This window comes from Hemitrygon akajei, chromosome 3 (genome assembly GCF_048418815.1).
Source record: "Hemitrygon akajei chromosome 3, sHemAka1.3, whole genome shotgun sequence".
NCBI classification, from domain to species: Eukaryota; Metazoa; Chordata; class Chondrichthyes; order Myliobatiformes; family Dasyatidae; genus Hemitrygon; species Hemitrygon akajei.
Window position 1 is genome coordinate 27333068 of NC_133126.1, and position 15704 is coordinate 27348771.

General features: G+C 38.0%; 1 protein-coding gene across 4 annotated transcripts in view; it reads right to left on the reverse strand.

The window, feature by feature from the left end:
• The window catches only part of LOC140724794 (serine/threonine-protein phosphatase 4 regulatory subunit 3), a 130519-nt gene that overhangs the window by 67236 nt on the left and 47579 nt on the right, over positions 1–15704 (reverse strand). For 3 of the 4 annotated variants that reach the window (XR_012098189.1, XM_073039410.1, XM_073039409.1), the window contains exons 2-3: positions 13517–13572; positions 2004–2102 (exon numbers count right to left, since the gene is read on the reverse strand). Coding sequence is in view for 3 of the 4 variants with exons in the window: in XM_073039410.1 (XP_072895511.1) it covers positions 2004–2102; positions 13517–13572 (155 nt within the window). In the remaining variant the exon portion in view is untranslated. The remainder of the gene's footprint in view (positions 1–2003; positions 2103–13516; positions 13573–15704) is intronic. The other variant, XM_073039412.1, reaches the window with a different exon arrangement.

The following is a 15704-nucleotide window of genomic DNA, read 5'->3' on the forward strand; positions in this document are numbered from 1 at the left end:
ATAATGGATCATGTGAAAGGCCCTGCCCCGATGAAAGCTACAATTATTACTAAGCAATGCAGTGGTTTAATTATAGGAATATACATTTCTTAAGTGTTTTATATGCATAGAAAGGTAAAATATATACTTGTATACTAAGACAAACATTTGACTGACTGATGCTAAATAATACCCGATGTACTTGTTCCGACTTACGTACAAATCCGACTTAAAGACGGACTTAGGGACGGAACTTGTTTGTAACCCGGGGACTGCCTGTACGTTCAATCTTTGGAATTCATATTAGATTTTATTATGTATAACTGTTCTTCCCAAATGTTGCTGTATGTAACAATCACCAGGACTAAGTAACACAAGAGCTATTGACTACTGGAAGTAGCCAGAATTATTCTACACAGGAAAAGAATACCGTGGGAAAATTTTACAGGCATTGGACAACTGCTATTTTTATTATTTACATTATTAAATCTAAAGGATAATAGATGAAAAACTGCCACATGGATCAAAAGGGAAGTTGCACTGGCAAAATTGAATATCCAATGAATGACATTATCAGCTTGGAAGTATAATTTTCTATTTTATATCTAAGACACCATTAACTTAATCTCCAATACCAAAATAGCCATCTTCTACATAAAACTATAGAAGGTAGAAATTAGGTGCAAACCATTATTGGTAATTATATTTAATTTGGTTCACACTTCTAGGTAGCAACGCAGCATAAGTCCTGCCCCAGTTGCTCTGAGGGAACAAAGTGTCAAACTTCAGAATTTGGCCTTCCATAAATGCATAGACTTGACTTAACCAGAAATCTTTGAAGGGCATCAATGAATTTCAAATAAGTATTTACTTAATTCAATTTTAAAGTCAATGACAGGCTCTAATTTAATTCCAGCAAGCTTCTGTAATTTCTCTTAGATTCAGCCCCGGAAATATAACCAGAAGAAACAACTTTGCTCCACAGCACTGCTACATTACTTGATTTGAGTCCATTCCACTCAATGATGAGGAATGCCCTGTCATTAATCCCAAACTTGCCTTCAATGAGCTTAAACTCAAGAGCATTTATCACATTCTCACAATTTAAAGAGTAATTAATGAACTAATTCCAGTTGTCTCCGCTGTTGATAGTTATGCCAATTCAAATCTCCGCTGCATTTAAATTCAGCTGAACAAATACATCTATAAATTTATACACACAACAGCATGTTCATGGCCATTCATATTATGGAAATTTACTCTGAGAATTCACAAATTGCTGATCAAATCTGAGTTATGGAATAAAATTTGTTCTCACAGAATTTAAGTGGAAAAAAAGACTTTTTTCGAACTTGTGTTTCTTGACACACAAACAGATAACATGGATTTACGTAACGTAAAATCACAATACAAACTATTTTCTAGGACCCACCATGACGCAGGGTATGGCAAGTGTGACGATTAACTACTTAGTAAGAGTTTGATTTAAAAAATACATTAACTTGTGCAATAAAGAGAAAACTGGCACCTAAAATATCAAAGGAGGTGAGACTCCAGCTGCTGGCATGCACGAGGAAATGTAAATAGTAAGATTTTTTTGTAGGACTTAAGTAGGAAGCAAAGGTTGTTTCTTGGAATGAAGGCTGGTGACTAGTGGTGTGCTGCAAGGGTTGGTGTTGGAACCCCATTTTCTGATCCACAGATGATAAACTTTACAATAGAATCCTCCAGTGATTTATATATATATATATATATCCAAGACTAAATAATGTGGTCTACCAATTCATCATAAAAATAGATACTTATATTTAATAGGATTTGATTAAAATGGTATTTGTAGCAATAATATAAAATCAGCACCTTGTTTTTACCTAAATTAACCATTTTAAATGCAATATTGAGCTCTTATAAACAAGAGTCTGAATTTGACAGTAATCCACAAAATTAGTTAGGACAAAATTTGTGTATATGGCTTTTCAAAAAAAGTAATGGTACAAACTCCATCAACATCTTGAGATGCTCACCTGGCATATCTTTTCCCATATTTCATCACAGCCTGCCTTTTCTTGAAAGCTGAGGGCCAAGTCATAGTTTTCCGCTTCTGACCACACAATCAAAGTATCCTAAAATGTATTACAATTAAGAAAATCAAAAAAAAAACCAAAATGCACAAATATCAGTACAATTATGCTACCCATTTCTGTATTTTGAATTATCGCAATAATAATTATATTGAAAGTTAAAAGACACTGAGTAACTCCCACAAATGAAACTATACATCCTGCAAGCATTAAGGTATTACGGGTCACGTCGGTATATGCAAGTTTATATTTCTGTTCTTTTTGCTCATTTCCCAATGAATCAACTAACATGTCAGCCTTTGGCTAGATTGTTCTCCCTCTTGGATGTCAAGCTTCTTATCCCTTTCAAACTTACCTCACTAAAAAGACGCTCATTCTTAAACTATGGTTCAATATACATTAGTAGGTTCCTAGAAGCAAGTTATTTGAGCACATGGGTGAAATTTTGGTAAACTAAAAGATAGTGGATGCTAGAAAAGACAAAGGACAACCAGGTACTTTATAGTTCTGATCACCACTGGAAGCATGAAGGTAATAACCCATGTATTTATATATTTAGTTTTCTTCAACTCTACATTACACCCTCCAAAATTCTTCAAATTAAAAAAAGCATATGAAGTGTAACATGTGTAGTTGTTGTGACTGCCATTGATTATCCAGATTCCAAATGACTGAAGCAAGGAGCTGGACAACCACCTGCTTGCCTATTGCTAAACAAGACTAGAGTGTGTGTCAGTTTGTTTAGTCTGAGAGAGATTAAGATAAATTTTCCATGATGATTAATACTATACAAATTAACTAACTGTCCCCCAACAAAACAGGAACACAGGGTTAAAAGTAATTAACAGGTGACGCATAAATATACACTATTTTGCCAAATGATCATTATTTTAATTGAACAGCAATGTACAAACGAGCAGCACACTGATATGGCTTCCGTACTTTTGGAGCATCATCATCATCATCATCATAAAAACAGTAAATCTATTTATAACTATTCTAATAAACTCACTGGTGTAGGCGAAAGTAGCAACAGGAGAAAATTATTCTTCTGTGGGAGTATTATTCAAACCTCTTAATCATGAGCAATTTTTATACTAGATGTATTCCAGAGTTGTGGACAGCAACAATATACACAGTGTGGGTTAGTAATTAGTTTCACTAATATTGCAAATGTGAAATTAAATATACTCAGGTGTAATATGAATTAAATAAGAATAAGGCGGGGGGGGGGGGGGGGGAGATCACTGAATCCTATTGAATATTGAAAGGCCTAGAAAGAATGAACGTGGAGAGGATGTTTCTTTTAGTGAGGGAATCCCGGTCAAGAGGGTACAGCCTCAGAATAGAAGGATGTCCATTTAGAAAAGAGATGAGGAGTAATTTCTTTAGCCTGTAGGCGGTGAATTTGTGGAATTCATCGTTACAGGTGGCTGTAGATGCCAACTCATTGAGTATATTTAAAATGGAGGTTGATGGGCTCTTGATTAGTAAAGACAACAAAGGTTACGAGGAGAAGGCAGGAGAATGGGGTTGAGAGGGATAATAAATCAGCCATGATGGAATGATGGAGCAAACTCGATGGGTTGAATGGCCTAATTCTGCTCCTATGTCTTATGGTCTAAATCTGGGCAAGCAGCGGCAGCATCTGCTCCCCAATATAATTGTATCGAGTCCCCAATTTTCCAAGATGTTTTTCCTTAACCTAATTCTTACCTGGATTTTAAGTTTTTCGTTGCTTAATGTATTCAATTTTCATTTCTTCCACCACCTATCACCTTAAACACCACCCTCTAGAGCAGGGGTTCACAACCTTGTTAATGCCATAGACCCCTCGTTGGGAATCCCTGCTCGAGAGCATACATCATAGAAACAGAACTTACAGCCCATCAAGTTCATGGCAAGCTATTACTCTGCCTAGTCCCAGCAATCTGCAGCTGGAACATAGCCCTCCATACCTCTCCCATCCATGAATCTATCAAAACCTCCTTTAAATGTTAAAATTGAACTCATATCCACTATTTCTGCTGGCAGCTTGTTTCACACATGCACCACTCTGAGTGAAGTGTCCCCTCCCCCAGGTTCCCCTTAAACATTTCACCTCTAGTTCTTATTTCCTGAACCTTACAAAAAAGATTGAGTGCAATATGATTTTAGACATCTGTAAGATCATCTCTCAGACACTTATGCAATATAAAATAAAAAATTTTGTGTGTCAACCTCTCAAACTCATGTTACTCAAGTCCTAGCAACATCATTTCTGTACTCTTTCCAATTTAATAACAGGGCCTCTTCAGCATCCAGTACAACCCACCATGACCTCCAAACTGTTATACTTAATGTACTGGCTTATGAAAGCCTTCGTCACCACCTTGTGTGGTTGTGATTCCAATTTTCAGGGAACCATGTACTTGCATTCTCAAGGTTCCCATGTTGCACAACACTTCCCAGGCCCTGCCACTCACTGCGAAATTCTTACCTGGACTTGACTTTCCAAAATGCACCTTCTACTCAAGACCACAAGACCATTTGGCCCATTGAGCCTGCTCCACCAATTCATCATGGCTGATCCAATTTTCCTGTCAGCCCAATATCTTGCCATCTCCTCGCATCCCTTCAAGACCTGACCAATCAACAATCGAATCAACCTCTGCCTTGTACATAAAGTCCTGGCCTCCACAGTTGCCTTGGCAAAGAATTCACAGGTTCATCATCCTCTGGCTAAAGAAATTCCTCCTCAGCTCTGTTCCAAATTCTGAGGAAGCAACACTTTTGAAAAAATTTATTGTCCTGTGTTATGAGACTCTCCCGCCACTGGAAACATCCTTTCCACATCCACTCTATCAAGGCCTTTCACCATTCAATAGGTTTCAGTGAGGTCATCCTTCATTCTTCTGAATTCTAGTGAACACAGGCCCAGAGCCATCAGATGCTCTTCATATGACAAGCTGTTCAATCTTGGAATTATTTACGTGAATTTCCTTTGAACCCTCTCCAGTTTCAGCACATCTTTTCTAAGATAAGGGCCCAAAAACTGCTCACAATACTCCAAGTGAAGCCTAATCAACATTACATCCTTGCTTTTATATTCTAGTCCTCTTGAAATGAATGCTAACAATGCATTTGCTTTTCTCACCATAGACTCAACATGCAAATTAATCTTTAGGGAATTCTGCACAGACACTCCCAAGTCCCTTTGCATCTCAGTTTTTGTACTTACTCTCCATTTAGACAATAGTCAACCCAAGTCCATGACCATACACTTCCTGACACCGTATTCCACCTGCCACTACTTTGCCCTTTCTCGTAATGTGTTTAAGTCCTTCTGTAGCCTCTCTATTTCCTCTAAACTACCTGCTCCTCCACCTATCTTAATATCATCTGCAAACTTTGCAACAAAGCCATCAATTCCATCATTCAAGTCATTGACATATAATGTAAAAAGAATCAGTCCCAACACAGACCCCTGCGGTACACCACTAGTCACTGGCAGCCAACCAGAAAAGGCTCCCTTTATTCCCACTCCTCACCTCCTGCTAATTAGCCACTGCTTCATCCATGCTAGAATCTTTCTTGTAATACCATGGACGCGTAAGCTTGTTAAGCAGCCTCCTGTGTGGCACCATATCAAAGGCATTTTGAAAATCCAAGTGCATGACGTCAACCAATTCTCCTTATCTAAATCAAACTCCATTTGCTATTTCTTGAACTTAGCTGATCAAGACCCCCCTTGTAATTTAATAGCTTACTTTATAATTTTTAAGTGCCACCTGGAAATTTATTAAACATACCCTGTATATTCTTACCAATCATTGATATAGATGACAAATAACAATAGGCCCAGCACCTACACTAGGAACACCACTAGTCACAGTCCTCCAGTACAAGGAGAACCTTCCGAATGCTAAATTTGCTTCACCTTCTGAGGCAGTAGAGGTGTTGGTGTGCTTACTTGGCTATAGTGTTTACATGGTTAGCTATTGCTTATGCTTACATTTAGGTATTGAAGGAGATGCTTACAGACTGGGCAGGTGGTTGGTTTCAAAGATGGGTGCGTTTTTCTGCAACTTGCTCTGGTGCATACTCAACATTATCTCTGTGACATCCCAACTGTTCCCTAAATACTTCTGAACAATCATAGGCCAGAAATACCAAAAAGTCAGTGGGGGTGGTTCACTTTTTCCAAGGAGATATTGAAAGCATCCTTTAATTGTTTCACTACCTATATGGATCTGACATCAATTTGTTTACCCTGCCTGTATATTCTAGGAATCCATATCATGCATACAACATTGGTATAATTTTTCCAGTGCTTTGAGATGCCTGCTTTGAGAGAGTACTCCAGACAAATAGCAGGGCACAAGTCACTGCTGCCCAGTAGACCACAAATCTTGTGCCAGGTTTGGAGGTCTCAATTCTCAATTACATACTTCCTCAGATGACCAAAGAAGGCAATGGTGAATTTTATCAATGATGTTTGGATTCACTGAAAGGCAATTCCTAACACATGAGAAGTGGATCACATTTTCCAGGATGAAATATAGACTTGAACTCTGGAATCTCAGATTAGAATTTTAATATTCTATTGACCAAGTTATGAAGGCTCTAAAACCAAGTTTTGGGTAGCTGAAAACAAGGCCTATAATTAAAAATATAATGTTGTAATTTAAAGTACAAATCAAAACTATTAGAAAACCACAGTAGAATATTAACATTCATTTCACTGAAAACTTAATGAAAATGGTATACATTAAGACATTGAAATCAATTACATTGTCATCAGCCTAGTCAAAAACATTTTTTTTCACATTTGTTGATGGGAAAAGAGTTGACAAATGCAGAGTACAGACAAAACTCTACAAGTAAGCCCCAAGACTGAGGATGATTGCAACATGTAGTGCATCCTTCCTTCCCCCGTCCCTCTTAAATCTGGAACTACCTTTCAGAACTCTTCCTCAGCTCTCCCTTCAATGTTACCTCTTCTCCTCCCTCCCCAAAGAAAATGTTGTCCGGTTAGAAGTATAATCAATATTTGTTTGTGGGTTACATCACTGCCAACAGTGGGGCAAAGATGCAACCCAAAAACAAATCAGGAATGTAGAATAGGACACAAGTATTGGGATGCAAGAATTTGACTATAGAGGACAATACACATGTCATGAACTTAAAACATCATTAGCTTAATAAGGCACCAAACTTACTATTGGCCCAATCAAGATTTAGAATCAAAATGTTTTCCTTTATAGCATTTAAAAAACACTGATATTCTATTATTTGCGTACTGTGCAAGTTAAGCTGCAATGCGAGATTCTTTTCCCAATCCATATTCTTCAAAAATTAATCACTTGCCAGCTCAACTAAAATACACCAGTCAACTGTAAACTTCCTGTGAGCTAAATAAAAAGCTTTGTGTAAGTGTAAATAATGTGCTGGAACATCATGATTTTAGTACTTGCATTAACTTGTTTAGTTTTGTTAACAGTACTTACTGAAATTTTAAATTTGATATTTAATTTTACTATATGTTAATTTAAAAAAAATTCAAATATAGGTGAATATTTGCTTGGAAATTCTGATTCTCCTTGAGTAAAACTGTTTGTGAATCTATGTTGTACCAGTGACACTGGTGGGACTTGTGCAACACAGCAGGCCCAGAAAGAAGATATGATAATATGTGCTTGTTATAGTATACAGTATGTGCAGTTTGCTATGTAATGGAGATAGGAATCTGATGAAAACTGCCTCTAGCCAGCCACCAGTTGTTTAAAAATACATCAAAACAGCTGTGCAGTCACACTAAGTGCATGACTGTAACCATAGCAACTCCCTCATTATGGCTATCCTCTCAGCAGAGAGAAAAATATTCGCTGCTACTTCACTGCTGATTAACAGTTCAAAATCAGCACCTAAATTAAAAACAAACCTCCTGACCACAATCTCCTGTACCAATAAAAATTCTGACAGGATGACATTCAGCAATTCAATCTACAGACCAAAACCATATTTTACTTTTGGTGGGTGAAGGATACATAGGGAGGGGGTGGCGAGAAAAATGAATAAAAAACTAACTGTTGCCTTGAAGTGCTTCAGTAGAAAATGCACTTCAATGATTTAAAAAAAAACACTTAAATTGCTAGGCTTCTTCAAAAATAGAACTAAGAACAAACAATGTTTTTATCTGCAGAGCTTCAGAGTGCTGTAAGATCGGGGTTCAATTCCCATTGTTGTGTGTAAGGAGTTTGTACATTCTCCCCATGACCATGTGGTGCTCTGGTTTCCTCCCACATCCCAAAGATGTATTAGTTAGGGTTAGAGTCAGTAAGTTGAGGGCATGCCATATTAGTGCCAGAAGCATGGCAACACTTGCAAGCTGACCCCAGCACATCCTTGCACTTGGCTGGTTGTTAATGCAAACAGCACATTTCACAGTGTGCTTGAATGTTTTGATGTACAAATGTCCAATTAAAGCTGATCTTTAGTCTTTAACAAATTGACACCATTCATTATTAATTTCCTCATGCCAGAATACATAACCAGAGTTAACAAATTCATTTTCACAACTTGCCAAAGCAATATTTGATCCATATTCTGTTTTACACCATGAATACTAAATATAATGTATGCTAAAAATCAAATTGTGAAATTCATACTTAATTCATGGCACCAACTTCAAGCATGATTAATCCTCATAAAATGTGTGATCCCTATATTTCATATTTTCATGATTATAATCCATAGCAACAAATAACAAAAAACATACAATGTCCACAGTGTAATGGAAATCCTATGGAAAAGCCAGAATGACTAACTTGAATTTCACTCAAATTGTTTGGGCCATTCAGCACATGGTGTCCATGCTGGCTTCTTATAATCTATACAATCCCATTCCCCCTTCTTTCCTTGCAGTACTATAAATGATTGCAGATATTATATGTGCTTAGTTTATAGTCATAAAAATAGGCCCTTTTGTCTAACTAGTTGATGGCACCAAAGATTTCCACTCAAGTTTGTCCTATTTGCCTACATTTAGCTCCTATTCCTCAAAAGCCTTTCCTATCCATATATCTTTTAAATGCTTCAACTACCCTCCTCTGGCAACTCATTCCAATTTTTCCACCCTCTCAGTGAAAAAAGTCGCTCTTCAGTTTCTAATAATTTCTCCACTCTCATCCTGATTCCCCAGCCCTAAGAAACAGACTGCAGATTTACCACTATGCCTCTCATGATTTTATATAATTCAATCAGATCACCTCTCATTCTCCCATGTCCTACTTATGGAAGTCCTAACTTACTCAACTTCTTCCCATAACTAGTTGCTCAAGTCCTGGCAACATCCTTAAATCTCCTCTACTTTCAATTCCTCGTCAACTGTTTCCATCACCCTTAGAAGAACTGAGCTTTGGATAATTAAAGCAACATAAAAAAGACTTTCATCACATACTGACCCCAGTCCTTTAAAACTATGTCTCCTAACTTTTGGGTAATCTGCTGATGGCAATAACTTTATTCTATTCGTCCACTTTTGCACATGATTGGAAGATTGCTACTGATTAAGTTTCAATTTTGTATACTTCAATCAAATCTCAAACTCTGGGAGAGAACCGCCAGGCAGGAAGAACTAACGCTTGTTAGAAGATAATGAGCATGAAATTGAAAAACGAATTAACAAAAGCAAAGCTGGACTGGAAGCATCATCTTAACTGAGAAGAAAAAAAAAATTTTAAAAATACTTTAAGACAGGGGTTCAGTAGAAAACCCAGGACTAAAGAATAGATGTGAAAAGGGAGGCTTAGCAACTTGCTAATAGTCACAATATACAGTTTTTTCAGTGCTGCAAAACTCACTACAGCACCTACATGCAAGGCCAAACCCCAGTATGAGACATGGGGGTGAATGCTTCAGGGACTGAGAAACAGTTAACACCCACTGAAAAGGACACATTAAAGATCTCCTCAAATATGATGGTCTTTGACATGACTGCATTCAACTCCATTCACAACAGCCAATGTGGACCAGCGTTCCTACTATTCCTGTCAAGAATTCAAGATGATTACAACTAAAAGAAAATAACAAGGGCTCATGAAATCCTATAACAAGATTCAGTCTCAAACACATTGCCTGGGAAGAGGAAGATATTCCACGGTATCTCAGAGATGCAGTTATCATGGCCTTTTTCAAGAAACAAGACAGTCAGTGTCTGGAAACTACAGAGAGGCCTTCCTGTTCTCCAAAACATGGAATTTCACTGCCAGTATCTGCCTTAACTACTTCCTCCAAGTGGCAAAAACACATTGTAGATTCTGTCCACCAAGAGGTATAGTGGATACTAATTTCACTGCACAGTAACCCAAAGAAAAATGTAAAGAATAGCACCAACCACTATACATGGCCTTCTTAGAACTTGCCAGAACTTTTGATCGTGGAAGTGCGTCATCAAATATGTCTTCCCACAGAAATTTGTCCATTCTTGCTCCACAATGGCAAGAAAGCTATGATTAACTAATATCAAGAAACAAGATGCTGGAAAAACTCAGTAGGTCCTCCAGCATTTAGTCTGCTGCACCATATTTGAGAATCTGCAGTCTCTTGTGTCTCCATATTAACCACTGGGTTTACCACAATTCAGTGTGCACTATCCTCAAACTCCAATTGCCCCAACATTTTTCAGTATTTCTTGCTGCAATGTTTCAGTTGGCTTCTAATGGGAGTGGAGCCATTCTTCAAAACTAACATGTGGCTAGTCAGTTCATGGCAACTACATTCCAGGAATAAAGATATCTGAACCTTAGTACTTGAGCTGCAATATTCAGTTGAAGTTCATGTTTGCACAAGAGGCCAAGTGCCAAACTGCCGCCAATATTTTTACTAATGCCAAGCAGAGGACTGGTATTAACAGTTCTGGGCATCTCTGAACCCATGACAACATAAAGTGAAGCAGCATTGATAAACGCAAGGCCATATACTGAAACACACCAGAGGCATGGGCCACCTCCCAATCTATTCACTTGCCTGACCCATCAGCCTCTAGATTCATACAGCTGAAAAGAACAAACCACGATAGCTTACTAGCACAACACTTGACAGTACAAGTGAATGGAAGATCAGGGCTCAATTCCTGCCACTGTAAGGAGTTTGATCATTCTCCCTGTGACAGCATGGGTTTTCTCCAGGAGCTCTGGTTTTCTTCCACATTCCAAAGACATACAATAAGGATTAGCGAGTTGTGGGCATGCTATGTTGGCACCAGAAGCGTGGTGTCCCAGCACATCCTTCGACAATGACGCAAACAACATATTTCACTGTATGTTACAGACTTTCAGTGTACATGTGATAATAAAGCTAATAATTTTTGTTGGATGACTACTGAGATGCCTACAAGGCAGGTCTCACTTGCCTGCATTTGGCTGATAACCCATCAAACTTTCCTAACCCCTTTCCTGCCCAAATATTTTTCAAATTTCATAATTATTCATGCCTCTACCACCTACTCTGCAGCTCATTTCTTAAATGCACCACCTAGTGCATAGAAAAAAATCTTGATCCTCAAGTTCCCTTCAAATCTTTCCACTCTCACTTTAAATCTAAGCCCTCTAGTTTTAACACCCCTACTCTAGGAAAATGATGGTAATTACCTATATACTCTCATAAATTTATAAGCCATTATTAAGGTTACCCTAAGCTTCCTCCTCTCTGGGGATAAAGAGCCCCAGCCTATCCAATCTTTCTCTAATCACCCATGGACTCCCAAGTTTAAAGAGTCAGATTTTATGAAGTAGCTTAACACAAGATCTAAACGTCCTGATAAGGAATTCAAAAGCTTTTGGCCCTAACAGCTGAAAGCACCAAGAGTGAGGAAAGGAAAAAAAACTACATAAACAGAAATGAAAGAGCACAGAAAACTTACAAGGTCATAAGAGACTAAAGACAGAAAGAGCTGCCCAAGTTGGATAAATATGAACACAAAAGCAATGATAATTTTCAAGCAACTACAGTGCCTTGTAAAAAGTATTCAGCCCCCAATCCTTTGTTCACATAAATGAGTATTACAACCAGGGACTTTGATCAATTTAACTGAGAATTTTTACTTGTAAATCACATGCTCCTTTTTTCTCCCCCACAGTAGAGCCCTCCCCAAAAAAACCCGAGTATTGTAAAGCATGTAAAACTAAAAATTTTAAAACCAAAATGTCATCAGTTCAAAAGTATTCATCCCCCTTTGCTCAGTACTTGGTTGAACCACCTCTCACAGCTATTACAGCTAGCAGACTTTTTGGATAAGTCTCTATTGGCTTTGCACAACAAAATGGAACAAGATTTGCCCATTCCTCTTTGAAAAATTGTTCATGATGCACCAGGTTAGTTGGGGGGAAGGTGGACAGCAATCTTCAGATCTTGCTAGAAATGTTCAATTTGGTTAAGGTCAGGACTCTAACTGGGCCACTCAAGGACATCAATTTTCTTCATTTGAAGCTACTCCATGGTTGCTCTGACCCATGTGCTTTGGGTCAACCTGCTGAAAGATGAACTACCGCCCCAGATTAAGCTTTCTGGCAGAGGCTACCAGGTTTTTATTTAGGATCTTTCTGTATTTAGCAGCAATCTTCTTCCCATCAATCCTGAACAGATTTCTAGTCCCTAATGCTGAAAAGCATCCCAATAGCATGATGCTATCTCCACCATACTTCACATTGAAGATGGTGTCATCTGGCTGATGTGCAGCATCAGATTTACACCACACATACCATTTAGTGTTGAGGCCAAGGAGTTCCACTTTAGTGTCATCCAACCACAAGTCCTCCTTGTACATCTTTATAGTATCTTCTAAGTGACATTTTGCAAAGTCTTTACAGGCGAGGATATACTTTTGTTTTAGCCAGGACATCTTCCTTGCCATTTTTCCATAAATACCTTTTCTGTGCAAGGTCTTAGGAGATTGTGGAGCCATGAACTTCATCTCTAGTTGCAGCCGCCTTCTGCAACTCACAATGGACTACATTGAGCTCCAAGGTATGTTCAGTGCCTCTGAGATGGTCTTGTACCCTTTTCCAGATTTGTGCTTCTCCATTAATATTTCCCTGCCACGTGAATGCTCTTTTGAGTAATTTTGGTGTGGTCTGTTGAAAATCTACCATACTGTTCAACTTTATAGAGAGGGTGTACTTATTCTTTACTTTCTCAGCTTCACAATTTTGGTTTTTAATTTTTACTAAGTTGTTGACAGGTTTTGGAATCTTTCTTTTGATTTATTATGATGCATAATGTTTAGATTAGCTCAAAAAACCTACTTCAATACATTTTAAGTTTAGAAAATGAGACAGTAAAATGTGAAAATAGCAGTGGGGGCTGAATACTTTTTCAAGGCACTGTCGTTGTTTCCAGAATGGTCCCAACAAAAGTCAGTTTTCTAACATAGTCCTTATGTCAAACTATAACATACAATTATCTAGGTGCCTTACCTGTTGTTTTTGATAAGCTGTATTAGGATTTATTTTTGATTCAAGGAGAAGAGAACCTAAAAAGAAAAAAGAAAATTTAATACAGGTGGTCATTTTTGTCTTGTTATTTGAATAATCAAGATATTTTTAAACTTCTAACATGTTTCTTGAAGGTATTAGCTTATGCCAGAAAATAGTTACGAAGACGATCTCTGTTCTTTCCTCATCTCTGTGACTTTATTAACAGTCTAGACAATGAATTAGACCTAGTAAAGAACATTAATTGAACTTCGAATGTGAAGTCTATTCCTAAATACAAGAGATTCTGCAGGTGCTGGAGAGGTTCAGCATCAGGCAGCATCCATGGAGGGGAATAAACCAGTCTATGTTTCAGGCCGAGACCCTTCACTCGAACTGGGAAGGAAAGGGGTAGAAGCCAGAACAAGGTGAGGGACGGAAAGGAGTACAAGCTGACAGGTGAGTGGGGGAGGGAAAGATGAAGTGAGAAGCTAGCAGGTGATAGGTGGAAAAGGTAAGGGCTGAAAAAGAAATCTGATGAGAGAGGAGAGTGGACCATGAGAGAAAGGGAAGCAGGAAGGACACCAGAGAGAGACGAGGGGAAAAACTGGAGAGCTAAAATGGGGTATTGATAAAGAAAGGAGGAGGAAAATTACCAGAAGTTAGAGAATTCTAAATTCCGAAGTTAGAAAAGTCTATTCCAATCTTCTCATAATGTATATTTTGCATTTAGCAGCAAGTAAGCCAAAATGATGGCTTGACTATTTTTCCCCCTTTACTTTCCCCAGCATTGATACCATCTGCAGTTTCCAAATGGTACTTCAAAAGGCCTTTTACTAACTCAGCAGAATTTGACCCCTTTAGCTAGTATTACAGATATTGTAGCAGAGTTCTTTGAACAAAAATGATCAGGCCAAGTCAGCAGAATTATTTTGTGAAAAAGAAATCACTTTTCACCTACTTATGGTGTACTTTGAAGTAATACTGAGAATAAAAATGAATTTTATTTAGATTTCAAAAAGATATTTGACAAGGTACTATATCAAAGGTGATTGCTGATAGACCATATAAGGAGGTTACTAAAAAAGGATATTGACAGGATAAAACAGAGGGAAAAGATGGGACAAAATGAGAACTATGCAGGAAAGATCTGGGTGTCAGAATACAGTTTGTAAAAGGCAAGTACAGGTGATACCCACATTACCAGGGGCTGAGGCTATTGCATTTCTATAGAGAATGGGTCTTACTATGATTTTGGTTATGTGAAACCATGTCATTTATACATGTATCATGAGAGTTGAAGCCAAATTTTGCAACAGTGCATTTACTTTCTCCCACCCCTGCCACCACACATGAATTTCACAAAATAAATTTTATTCTACATCTCAAAAGTTTAGGTAGAGATCTGCAAACTTTATAAGTGTGGATTTCAGTAACTTCAAATGGCTGTAATACAGGAGTCATCCGTCTGCAGTTACAATAAGTAATTAGGAAGACTAACAGAATATTATCACTTATGAAGAGGAAATTAATACAGAAGCAGGAAGGTCAGTCCACTATAGTAATAGCCTCCTTCTTTAATGATGTATGTGAAATCATGACCCATTACTTAGAATGGGTAAAGTTATTTTAAAGATAGAAATTAGCTTTATTTGTTATGCGTACATCAAAACATGCAGTAAAACCTGTTTTGAGTCAATGACCAACACGGTCTTAATATCGCTCCGGGGATAGCCCACAAATGTTGTCATGCTTCCAACACCAATATAGCATGCCCTGAACTTACTAACCCTAATCCCTATGTCTTTGGAATGTGGGAGGAAACCAGAGCAGTTGGCGGAAACCCAGATGGTCAAGGAAGAATATACAAATTCCTTACAGACAGTGGTGGGAACTGAACACTGACTGCCTCCACTGTAAAGCCATTACCTAGCTGCTATCTTACTGTGCCACCCTGAGGAACAGTTGGAAAGGTCCAGCTCATTTATGCTGGCAAGTGTCTTAACAGGGTGGATATAGAGAAGCTGTTTCTTTTTGTATGAAAAATCTAAATGGAGAGTGGGAAGGAAGTCACTGCATAAAAACAAGTTATCACCCATTGAAGCCTTAAGGAGGTGAAGTTTTCCTCTCAGAGTCAAAGGCCTTTAAAACTCTCTACCCAAAATGACAGTGGAAGAAGCATTTGACTATT